The 12,345-nt window shown below is 55.3% G+C and overlaps 1 protein-coding gene across 10 annotated transcripts in view; it reads right to left on the minus strand.

The window, feature by feature from the left end:
• The window catches only part of DYSF (dysferlin), a 68,660-nt gene that overhangs the window by 19,081 nt on the left and 37,234 nt on the right, over positions 1 to 12,345 (minus strand). For 6 of the 10 annotated variants that reach the window (XM_021395031.1, XM_021395030.1, XM_021395036.1 and 3 more), the window contains 10 exons: positions 11,959 to 12,124; positions 11,724 to 11,797; positions 9,802 to 9,864; positions 6,942 to 7,040; positions 6,260 to 6,388; positions 5,676 to 5,831; positions 4,967 to 5,058; positions 2,810 to 2,980; positions 2,424 to 2,566; positions 485 to 624 (listed from right to left, as the gene is read on the minus strand). In XM_021395031.1, the coding sequence (XP_021250706.1) occupies positions 485 to 624; positions 2,424 to 2,566; positions 2,810 to 2,980; positions 4,967 to 5,058; positions 5,676 to 5,831; positions 6,260 to 6,388; positions 6,942 to 7,040; positions 9,802 to 9,864; positions 11,724 to 11,797; positions 11,959 to 12,124 (1,233 nt within the window). The remainder of the gene's footprint in view (positions 1 to 484; positions 625 to 2,423; positions 2,567 to 2,809; positions 2,981 to 4,966; positions 5,059 to 5,675; positions 5,832 to 6,259; positions 6,389 to 6,941; positions 7,041 to 9,801; positions 9,865 to 11,723; positions 11,798 to 11,958; positions 12,125 to 12,345) is intronic. The other 4 variants (XM_021395035.1, XM_021395034.1, XM_021395038.1 and 1 more) reach the window with 1 other exon arrangement.

Below are 12,345 nucleotides of genomic sequence, written 5' to 3' on the forward strand. Positions count from 1 at the left end.
CAGACCCACTGGCCAGCTGACAGCAGCCACCTCCTGCCTCTAATCATGAATTTCAGCTTCCCTCTCCCACACTAGACTGGTTAAAAATGAACCAAAAAAAGGGGGTTCTGCAGAACCGGCCGCACAAACCGGCTTCGCAGTGCAACTGGAACATGTAAGAGAGATGAGGACGAATGGCTGCACTCTCTGGGAAGCAGCACTTTCTGATCCAAATGCATAAAGCACACATACATGTTAGTGAAGGGAAAGGAGCTAGGCTAAGTACAGATACCCGGCCTCTGACTGGTTTTGGACAGAAGCCCATGGTGGTTTTTGTTTGGCTTAAAAACAGCCAGTCTGCCACAGCACTAACACGCTGTATCTCCAAGGTCCTGTTCCCACCGCACTGCCAAAGGAGCCTGCAGGATCCCTACCACTCCAGAGGAACTCGGGGCAGCCCCAGCGCTGGCTGGGAAGCAGAGGATGCTCCCGTGGCACCGCTCACCTGCTCGATCTCGGGCTGCAGGGGGCTGTAGAGGGGCCGGGTCTCCACGTGCTCCGGCACCAGCCCTTGTTTCCGCAGCGCGTGCAGGGCGAGCCGCTCCTCCACCGGCCCCAGGTGTGGGTTGGGGGGTTTGCCATCCTCTGCCAAGAGCAAACCGAGAGCAGCGTTAGGCCACGGGAGCAGGCAGCACTATCCCTTTCTTTGCAAACATCACAAGGACTGCGGGATCTGGGGCTTGGTTCAGCTTGCAGTGCTTCCAAGGGTTCGGCCCCCCCAAGAATCACAGCAGCTGGGGCTGCACCATGGCCCCCACAGCCATAAGCCCACATATCCACCCCATCTCCATCCCTCTCTCTGTCTCCTTTCCTCCTCACACCTCCCAGTCCAACCCACACTGCTGCTCTGCTGCCATCGCCAGCAGACGTTTGTCCAGCGCATGCTTAAAGCCCTCCAAGAGAGGCAGAAGGGTCAGCTCCCTTCCCACAAACAGGGCTAGGCTGGCTATCAGGAGGGATTTCTGCATGGAAAGGGCTCTCGGGCACAGGAACACAATGCCCAGAGGGGTGGTGGAGTCCCCATTCCTGCAGGACACGTGGATGTGGCACTGAAGGACGTGGTGCAGCAGCATTGGGTGATGGCTGGACTCAGTGACGGAGCCTTTTCCCAACCCCACAGCTCCACGATCTCAAAGCAGCCAGGAACTCAGGCTGGGCAGGGAGGAGAGCAGTGGGATGAGCTCCTTGCAATGTCCTCCTCTGCTGGGTTTGGGGTGGCAGACAGAAGGGAGAGGACGGTGGGTCCTGGTCCCCACGGCCACACTGGGGCAGCTGTGGGACCTCACCAGGACGGCTGCTCATAGCCACAGCACCTCAGGGCCATGCACCTTCGAGGACCTTTGAAATGAAATGCGTTCCATAAATACTATTGCAGCTCCGCAACCTTCAGGTGATATATCCCAGCTCCTTTCTTGGCAATATCTTGAAGTGGTTAACTTCAGACAGATGGGCCATTTCCCAAGCACTGGAAACCTGGCGTGCGTGCGTGTGTGTGTGTGTGCGTGTGTGTGCACGCAGGAAAAGAAAAAGCCCCTCTCAGAAAACAACAAATGTGGGGGTTATGGAATAATGGTTCGGCTGCAGGGCTTGTAAAATCCATGCTCTCGTGTTTAATAGCTTCACTTTATACCGCCAGGTTCAGATCTGACACCGCTCCGCGCACACAGCTGGTTTCCAGATCTCCTCGAGGTCAAGCATCAGACTTTGTTCTGTTTTTTTGAACCCGCTGCCATTAAAGCAGAGGAAGGTGAAAGGCAGGGGCTGGGAGAGGGGGGAAGACCCTGCTTGCTTAACACCTCCCCAGCCCTCGCTGAAAGCCTTTCCCATAACATGGGGCTCTGAAGGAGCTCTGGTTTCCTCCTACGCCAGCATCACGGATTTGTGCCCCAGGTGGGCACCAGCCCTGGGCTGTGCTGCCCAAAGTGCAGCTCCTGGGCCCGGCCGGGGGGGTCCCACCTCCTCCCTGAGCCCAACCCGTCCTTCCTTCTGCCCCCAGGCCCCATTGGATGGGCACCAGTCAATGCTCGGGGAATTCCACGTTTGTGGGGTTTGGGGGGACACCAAAAGAACGTCTCCACTGCCACTGGGTGACGTCTCCTCCAAGGCATGAGCCGCGACATGCCAGCACCATATGTGATATTGTCTCCCCCTAGTGACCACAGCCCCAAGTGGCAGAACCGAGCGGCCAACACACGGGCAGCGATGGGGGAACCTGGGCTAGAGCCGGCCACCACGGGCAGGATGCTCCCAGCCACCCAAGGGAAGGGTGAGGCTGCGGTGACGGCGGATGGGAGGTTTGGGTTCAACCCTTGGATGTGTTCCCGACCCCTCCCCCACGCCAGCCCTTGCTCTGGATGAAGGCAATCCACCCACAGCCCCGTTACCAAGCTCGGAGAGGGTGTACTCCTGCTCCCGGAAGATGAGGCGGTCGGACGCGTAGGTGGGAGCCTTGTAGTGGTGCTGCAGGGAGAAGAGGTGGAGCAGCTGGGAAGGACGGAGCTGGTCTCGCCACTGGTTGGGCCCAGAGCTGGAAGCAAGCAGGAGAAAGCAGCAGCTCAGCATGGGGCCGAAGAATCTCCAACCTCAACGAGGAGCCCACCGGTGAGTGGAGCGTCCCACTAGTGTCACCCGAGTGCCCCAACAGCCCCCAGACCCAACCCAGCTGAAGCCAGGACGCCCATCACCCCAAGGGCTGAAGAACTGCCAGCTCAGCACCACAAAGCCTCAGCAGCTGTGGAGATCCACAGCCCGTGCATGCAGAGATACCTACACACAGTAGGTCTGGGGAAGCCCGCAGCGCGCCCCGTATTTCGACAGGAACCGGTTCTCCAGGTCAATGACGGTCTCCCCAATCTTCTCATCCTTCGACATGAGGTCGTAGTCGTAGAGCGTGATCTTCAGGTCCTTCTCCAGGGGCAGAGTGCAGCTCAACTCAAACATCCTGTGCCGAGGAAATCACAGAATCACAGAATATCCCAAGTGGGAAGGGACCCATAAGGACCATCGAGTCCAGCTGCTGGCTCCACACAGGACCACCACCCAAAAATCAGACCATACATGTCCACGGGATGGGGGTCGTGCTGCTGAGCCAAGCCCTACGCACTGCCCCACCAGGAAGGTGCCACCACTGCACATCTTTGCCCCACAGGTCGGCTTGATGGCTGGTCTTGGTCTTGAAGGTCTTTTCCAACCTAGGTGACTCTACAACTCTATCAGTGCTGCGCTGGGTTTGCTGTTGAAGATGCCACCAGGCAACCCTGAGCAAACTTTGCTCTTCCTTAGGTTCTCCATCTGCTAACTGGTGCAGTCACTGCAACACCCAGGGGAAAAGAGCAGGCACTGAGAGCCAGGAACCCTCATCGCCATGGGGTGAGAATGGGGGAGAAATGACAGCTTTGGAAAACCATCTGCTCTTTGAGGGCACAGAGTTGAAATAAGGGGCCAAGCTTGATGTCAGCATGGGACTGGCCATCCCCAAAGCCTCCTCACCCTTTTCTGTTGGTCCCAGGCACCGTATTTTGTGCTGTCTCCTCTGCCATCACTACAGCAGCCTACATTCCAACATAACATACAGCAAACCTTACTCCCCCTCTTCAAATAAAGGGTAGCAAGAGACAAAGCACCAAGGCCCTACCAAAGCACAACACCCAATGCAGTCAGAGCCATTGGCCACGGGCATTAGAGATGTTGAAGGACACAGGGTGACAGGACAGCCCGGGTCTCTCCCAGCACCACCAGGATCCTCCACTTGCAGCCCCCACCCAACCCACAGCAGCTTTTAAGGAGGGGAAGTGAGCGATTATGCCACCAATTAAGAGCGCAGGAGGAGCTGGGGGTCAGCAGAAAGTAATTAGCGAGAGCTGGAAGGCAGCCAGGGAAAAGCTCGTGAAACGGGAGGTTTAACAGCCGCCAGCAGCCAGGACCCCGCTCTTACACCGCGCTGTAAAGGCCGGGTGGGAGGTGCGGCCGCCGTCTAGACGGCCCATGGCCGGGAGCCAGCTGCTGCAACAGGGGACGTGCCCCTCTGTGCCCCCTGGGAAAACAGAGCTGCCCTCTCCGTCCAGCCAAAGAGGAGGAAATTACTTGTCTACCCGTGGGGTCCTCCAAGCCCTCACCAGGATCCCTACTGCCATCCTTGCCCCTTTCGCTCCATCCTTGTCCCTTTTGCTCCATCCCTGCCTTTGGTGTCCCTCCCTCTCTCCCTCTTCTTTTCTGGGGAAGGAGACACAGCACTGACAGCCTGAGCTGGTGAGACCTGAGGCCGCCAGCCGGACCCTCACACACCACGGGGCTTGACCCCTCTTTGTCCTGAAGCACGATGCCCTACACAACGTCCCAGCTCTTCAAGGAGACCCTGCTGGCACACAGAGGTTGACCACCAGGCTTTGCCTGCTCCCCATGGTGCCTTCCAGCCCCCAGGAATACCCCTCTTCTGAAAACAACCTCATTTTTTGCCACTTATCCAAGCTACCATGGGGCAAACAATGACAAAGAGCTGATAAATCACTCTTTTTCTAATTATTTTTCATGGGCATATGACTTTGGGGAGCCCTATGTCACAGACCTCCACTCATCATCTCTTTCCATCAGACGTGAAACCAAAGTGCCTAACAGAGTTGCCCCAAACTCTCCCTGCCATCGGTGGGAGGAGGCAGATGCTCCACAACCCTCTTGGTGGCTCCTTGCTCTGGTGACAAAGTAGAAGACCTGCTCATAGAACGGCTTGGGGTGGAAGGGACCTCTCAGATCATCGAGTTCCAACCCCATGCTCCACAGCTCAAAAGTCCCAGGAAGAAGATGGAACCACGGCGGGTCGGACTGAGAGCCAAGAGCATGGAAGGGAATGGGAAGTTCTGGCTACAGCCCAGCTCTATTCCCTCAAAATGACACAAAAACCTCACGGTATCCACGCAGAACTAGAACTTACTTTCCAAAGACAGGCTCCAGCGTAGAGGGGACATAATTTTCTTGGTCGTTTATGGATTTCTTTCCCACTGAAATCTTCACATAGGGATCGCACTAAAGGTGGGCATGAAAACGTAAGAGCAGGTCACGGCACAGGAAAATGGGATGGGATGGGATGGGGATGGAGATGGGATGGGATGGGGATGGGGACGGAGATGGGATGACATCAACTCAAAAACAGAGTTCCAAACGCAAAGGACCCAAATGTCAAAGGTAAGACTTCATCCTGATTTTCCAGTGGAGCAAAGAGGTTTAAGAAGGATTTTTCTCCACGTTTTGGGTTGGTTTTTTTTTGTTTGTTTGTTTGTTTCAAACTGAAACAAAATGAGCATTTTCTTTCTGAACCAGCACCATTTTCTTTTTGCACCGGACTAGCAACGCTCGGCAAAAAAAAAGCAGACAGGTGAAAGCCATCGTTTTTCCTTCCCTTGGCACCAGGGCACAATAAAATAAAATAAAATAAAATATAAAATAAAATAAAATAAAATAAAATCTCCTTGGGCTATTTTAACCAGTCCTCAGGATGGAGGAAGAGTCAGCTGCTGGCATTCCCAGGTGTTGCAGTGGAGGAAGAAAGAAGGGGACCGTTCTTTTTGCTGTCACCACCATCCTCCTAAGTTCCAAACTTCGGTCACCTATCCGGGTCTCCCAGCAGCCCCCCAGCAGCATACCTTCCCGTTGGCATCCTTGGGCTGCAGGCCGAAGGCACGGATGATGTAGACCCTGACGAGGCACTCCTGGGGGCCCCTGGCCGGCAGCTGGTGGAACTGCCGCGGCGGCAGCGGCACGCGTGGGTCGTCGGGTAGAGGGTAGATTTTGAAGGAACCCTGAGAAGGACAGATGGACTCAAACCCACTGCAGATGAGGATCGTGCAACAGCTCATGGAGACGGCTGGGATAGCATCTCCCTGCCCCGCCGGCCATGCTCTGTGCAATGCATCCAGGGTCACGTTGGCCTTCTTGGCCACCAGGGCACCCTGCGGCCAACTACTGGTCAACTGATGGTCAACTGCTGGTCAACCAAGACACCATTTGTATCACCTTCTTGGCCACCAGGGCACCCCGTTGGCTCACAGACCTCCTATGGTCAACCACTGGTCAACCATGGGCCACCAGGACCTGTAGGTCCTTCTCCGCAGAGCTCCTCCCCAGCAGCCCAGCCCCCCAGCCTGCACAGTTGGTGTGGCTGTTCCTCCCCGGGTGCAGCGCCCTATGTTTGTCCTTACTGAACCCCAGCAGGTTTCTCTCTGCCCACCTTGAACTCGCCCACGACTGAGGGATCATCGCTGGCGTCCTGCGCCCGGCCACGGTACAGCCTGAAGGTGTGGCAGAAGTCAGAGAGGTGCTCAAAGGCCTCCACGCGCTCCAGCTCCGTCTCATAGACCTGGGGAAGGAGAAGGAGAGGGCAGCTGTGTCCCAACGGATCCGGGACAAGAGCGACCCAAGCCTGAAGGCAGCACCACCCACAGGGACAGAGACATCCCCTTTGGCAGTCCTACAAAAATAATGGTGCCAAGATGGCCCGAAGGGTCTTCCATCAGCAGAGAGTTCCTTGCTGGGAGTGTTTCCCTTAGGACCAGGCAAGGTTTACCCAAGGTCCTACTTGGATCTTGTGTCATTTTTTGGCATTTCTTGCAGTGGGCCACCTAAATCCCCCCTCTGCAATCTCCACCTTTCCTTGTCCATTCCCCCTTTCCTCCGCTACTTAGTGAAGCAGCAAGATCTTCAAGGCATTCTGCAAAGAAAGTCAGCTTTTCAAAGCAGAATAGTTATTTTTAACAGCAACATCACCTGTGCCCTGGGGAAAATGATCTAATGTTTCTATTTTTTTCCCCATGGAAGAAAGAAAGGTTCAACGCTCAAAAGCAAAACCAAAGCCAGTGGAAGGAAGTCACAGCTGGGGCCCCAGCGAGTCGGACCCAAGCCAGGCCGCTCACCTTCAAGGTGTCGAAGCCCTTCTCCAAGTAGGAGCCACACTTCTCCCTCTCTCCTGTGGACGCGTAGAATTTGCTCCACCAGTCAATGAATTCTTCCTCCTGGCGGCAAGGAACACCAGAGTGACACATCCCCACCAGGCACAGCCCAATGGTGACGGCAGCGCTTCCCAGCACTCCTATGGGCGAGCTCATCCCTCACCCATGGGGCTCAGCATCCCAGAACCACGAGGGATGGAGACCTCGGAGATCCCCACAGCGCCGCAGAGGAGCGTTTGCCCCATCTGCTGTTCAAATGGCATTTCAGCTCTGGGGACGCTGTTCCAAGAAGAAAACGTATATGTTTTACGAGAGCACCGCTTCTGAAACTGGGACAGGCAAAGATGAAGGGGCTTTGACTGCGATTCCTGAAACATTCCTGAAACATAATGATGTCTTATTTTAGAAGTCCGCAGAATTCCATCACACTGACCTAATGGAGGAATCATAACAGAGGTTTATTGGGTTTATGTTTTAAGCCAGCGGTGCAGACTCTAAATTGCTGTCTTGAACAGACATTGTTTTTAATAGAAATATGACATAAATTAACTCCGAGGCCTCCCCGCCTCCCTTTTTTTTTTTTTTAATTGTTATTTTTTTTTAATGTTGCCTTTCATCGCTTCCCCCGTTTTATTGTTTAAAAAGCCACGCTCTGACCACCGTGGCTTTACTGCAGCATTCCACAGGTACTGAGTTACAGAGAAAGCACTCAGGATAATCCAGCCCCGTACCCACGGCATCTTCTGCCGCCTCGAGACAGAGCCTGGTTAGATAATGATGCTGATTTCTACTGATGGAGGGAAGAAGAGACAAGGGGAGCAGCGGGGATGTTAACTGCGAAGGATGTTAATCCATCTGGATGGAAAAGCCAGGGGGTAATGGCTGCACCACGAGAGCATTCATTTCATTCAGCCATCAGCTGACAGCTGACAGCATCCCCGGAGTTTTCTCTTGGATGTGGGATGGGATGGAAGAGGGACCAGGGCTGTTTCAGCCAGAGAAAGCCTGAGTGGAATCCCATCCCAGCATCACCCCAAGCACCCAGGGTAGCAGGAGAGCCCTTGCAGGGCCTCCCTGTACAGGCAGTTTGGTAGACCACCTCCGAAACAAAGAAATTTGGATTCAAAACAAATTCCTTTAAAACTAGAACTCCATCAGCATGCTGCAACTTCCCTCTCAGCGTGTCTGGAGTTATGGCTTGGACACAGCCACGTGCTGAACTTCCACCCAGCAGGCAGACCCCTGTGAAGATACAGCATCCTGGATCCCCCTCCAAATAACCCAGAGGTTGAGCTGTGCTGCACCTCAGCGTAGGGCTTCACCAGCTATTGGGCACTAAGCTCCTTCCATCCTCCAGACCTCTAAATGCAGACCTGCTGCCCAACACAACCCAACATAACACAACTCAACCCAACGCAACATAACACAACTCAACCCAACGCAACATAACACAACTCAACCCAATGCGCTCCACAAAACGCATTGGACAGATCATTTCAGCCTTGAGCAAAAGGAGCTGCGGAAAGCTGAGGAGTTGCCTTGGAATGGGTGTGTTGGCTCCTGGTGAACCTCAGCCACATCACAGGTGGGGAAACTGAGGCACAGACAGGTTACTGGCTGGACAGCAAAGCCAGGAGCAGAGCAGGTATGGGAGACCTGAAGTCCTGACTGTTATTTTTGCTCGTCTAATAATTACACACATCTCTGTGGGAATACAGATAATTACAGCCCTAAAAAATACTGGTTTTAGAGGAGCTGAGCCGCTGCCCCGGATTCAGACATCCCCACAGCTCCATCTGGGCAGCAGATTTCCTGCTGGGAGGAAGCTCTGCAGCGGGGATGAGCAGATCCGTGCCGGAACAGCTCAGCCTTTTATGGGTGCACCTCCCCAGATGTTGGTTATCATGTTTCTGCAGATGCTACCCTGGGTCTCAGCCTTGGAGAACACCACATCAGCACTCCTCCTCTGCTCCACTGGGTGTGCCAGCCAGGACACCCTGGCCAAGGCACTGGGATGGATGGGTCGCCCTACAGCCAGGGAGCTGGGGAAGCCTTTTCCATGCTCATCATTTCCCCGTGTCCCTCACCTCAAGCTGTTCCCAAGGAGGAATTTGTCTCTGGGTTATCCTTGGCTCATCCTGATCCCTCATCCCACTGCAGGGACCTGCCCTGAACATGTCCCATGCCCCAAGCACGTCAACAGCAGTGCCATGGGCTGCCCCCAAGCACGGACAGAGCACCAGGAGAACAAAGCCAGCCAGAGTGCTGGGGACAGCTGGGCTGCAGCACGGGCCATTGGCACCCACTTCCACCAGGAGATCTCCAACACCAGAGCCCTTCCAACCGACGGTAACGGGATAAGCCGTAAAATATGTGCTCCGATTTTGGAACTAGCCAGCACAGCAAATAACCAATCATCCCAAATAGTTTTCAGATTCCATTTTTTTTTTTCTTTTTGGATTGGGATAGCTTTGCTAACTTGCCATTTGATGGGAGATTTGTGTTTCATACAACTGAGGCATCCCAAGCCACAGGGAGCCACGGGGATCCAGCTCCCGTTGTGCCATGCCCTGTAAAAGCATTTAAAAAAAGAGAAGGGTGGAAAACTGCCCCCAGACAGTTCCCTTTCCAGCATGGCTCTTGAGGCACCCATCCAAAGCAGACCGAAAGCACGGAGCTTTGCAGACACCTCCCTCTGCCCCGTGTTCTCATGGGACCCAGCGCTGAAAGAAACGTCTCCATTTTTGCAGATCCTTACATACACGTACACGTACCGTTCGTTAAAGCAATTAATCAAGCAAGTTAGAAATGAAGCAATACCTACTTGAGGCTCGAACCGAGAAGCCGGCGGGTTAATTAGTGCTGAGCCGGTCATGCCCTCCACAAGCTACAAATTAAAATGACTGGTTAGCAATGGGGTTAGAGCAACAACGGCTAAACAGACATCACACAGCAAAAGCAGAGTGTAGGAGCAACGTTGTATGACCCAACACAGGACAGCACCTCGTCCTGTGAACCACGCAGCCAAGGGCCTGCGAGGTGGGGTGTCCATAACACGAGGGGTGGGGGCCCAACTGGGCACACGGTGGAGTTTGGGTTAAGCAGAAAACACCGTGCTTCCAGCTGCACCGCGAGGGATGGGTTGATGGTTGGACTTGATGAACTTAGAGGTCTTCTCCAGCCTTCATGTTGCTATGATTCTGGGAGCAGGCATGGTGGGGATGGGGTGGGGTTGGACTGGATGATCTTGGAAGACTCTTCCAACCTTAATGTCTCTACAGGTCTATGAGCGGGCACGGTGGGGCTGGGGTGGGGCTGGACTGGGTGGTCTTAGTGGTCTTCTGCAACCACAATGGTTCCTTGATTCTGTGAACCCTGTGACGGTTTTATCAACAGGAAGAGAACCTTTGCAGGTGGACCCAGGGGTTGCCTTTCCTGCTCTGCTTCCCACAAGGACGAGGAGCAAGGAGAGAAAGACCCACACCATGCATGCGGGAAGGCCACCTGCATGTGCACGCTCAGTCCTTGCACAACCAAACCTGCAGAGGAGCAAAGCAGGAAGGCCGAGCCCAGAAGATCCTGCAGCAGAAATACTGCTTTTGTGTGAGCCCCAGGAGCTGCTTTTCTTCACATTTGCTAACAGCAGGACTGCACACAGCCTGGCTTTAAGCAGACCTCGGGCTGAACCTCTCCCCCTGCTTGGACACGATGCACCACGCAGCCTCAGAGTGGAGAGGTTTCGCATCTGTTCGTTTTCTCTCTTTCAGACGGGGACAACACAGCAGTCCTTTGTTCCCATCACCCACCAGGGGGAGGGAGGCCAGGCTCCGGAGCCACACACCGTGCACACCTGGGAACCGTCCCCGTCCTCGTGAAACCGGGGGCTCCTTCACCCCCCGACCCCTCCGCGGGTGCGGGACCACCAGCACGGCCATCACCCAACCTCCGACCGCGGGAGGAGTGGGGTCAGGGCCAGGATTTGGGATTGGGGAGGGAGACAGTGGGAATTCTGGGTTGGCTTTCCAGGAACGCGCTGCCTCCTCCCCCGCTCCTCCAAAACAAAGGGCAGAATTGAAAGATGAAGAAACAAAGGGAGGAGGATCCGTCTGGGGTCCAACCGAGCCACGCAGCTCGTGGCGGGGGGGGGGTTGTTTTGGAAATGTTTGCTTTGGTAAAGAAGGCCCAAGCCTTGCACTTGGGAAAATGCTGAAAAGGAGCACTTTGGCCACCTCCCTCCTCTCCAGGGCTGGCCCAGGGCTTCAGTGGGTTCACAAGTGGCTCAAGGCATCTCCTGGGGAGCAGGGGACCCCCCCCCTGCAGCCCCGTGCCACCCCATCCCGGGGGTCCCACTGCAAAGCCTGCAACAACACCATGCCTGAAATCTCCAATTTTGCTGCTGCAGAGCCAACCCTCGTGCGGGAGTTGATCACGGAAGGGCGAGCAGGGAACAAGATGTTCCTCAGTGATCCCAACAGGTTTGCAAAGGCCAAACAAAAGGGCTCACGGGGACGCATTCTGGTGCATCACACACAGGTGTCTGACTGTGCAATGAAAGGAATGCATGCCCATATTCCTGGGTTTGGTGGGACCAGGGGGACCCACATGGGGCCCGTGCCACTGCAGCCCCTTGCTCCCCACAGGGTGCTCCATCCTCTGACCCACAGCCCAGGAATGCCCTCCTGGATGTCCTGCTGATCCCCGCCCCTGCACCCATGTCACACAAAGTGAGGAAGCGTTGCTCCATACCTGGGTGGGAAGGAGAGGCTCCTTGTCATCAATGTCAATGAGGACATCGTCCCTGGGCGTGAGGCTTACATCATCTGCAATCAGAGCAGGCACGAGCGTGAGCTCCAGCTGTTAGGGACCCCCAGAGCCAGCTCCTGATCAAGCTCCAGGAGCAACCCCAGCCATGCCCAGAGCCCTCGCACACATTGGCCGTGCCGTGCCCCAGCGGAGCCCCCCAGAGCTCCTCCCCACGTACCCGCCTGCTCCTGGGCACCGTCTGTCTCCTCGCCATAGGGGTCACAGTAGAATTCCTCCAACGAGCGGATGGTGCACTGCCCCACCACGGGCCGGCGGCCGAACGGACGGTTGTCGATGATTTTGATAATGATGGGGGGACTGTAGAGGCTCTCGCTGGGCAGACGCTGTGGGTGTAGGGCAAGGAACACGTAACCAAATGGGGAGAATGATCTTCACCATAGGGTGGGGTTTTGTACGGGACCTCCGGAGATCCCCCCCAACCCTTCCGACTTATTACAAGTTCTTTATGCTGAAGGTGGTGAAGCACAGGAACAGGTTGCCCAGAGAGGTGGTGGGAGCTCCATCCTTGGAAGCACCCAAGGTCAGGGTGAAGGGGCTCTGAGCA

This window comes from Numida meleagris, chromosome 4 (assembly GCF_002078875.1).
Source record: "Numida meleagris isolate 19003 breed g44 Domestic line chromosome 4, NumMel1.0, whole genome shotgun sequence".
In the NCBI taxonomy this organism is placed as follows: Eukaryota; Metazoa; Chordata; class Aves; order Galliformes; family Numididae; genus Numida; species Numida meleagris.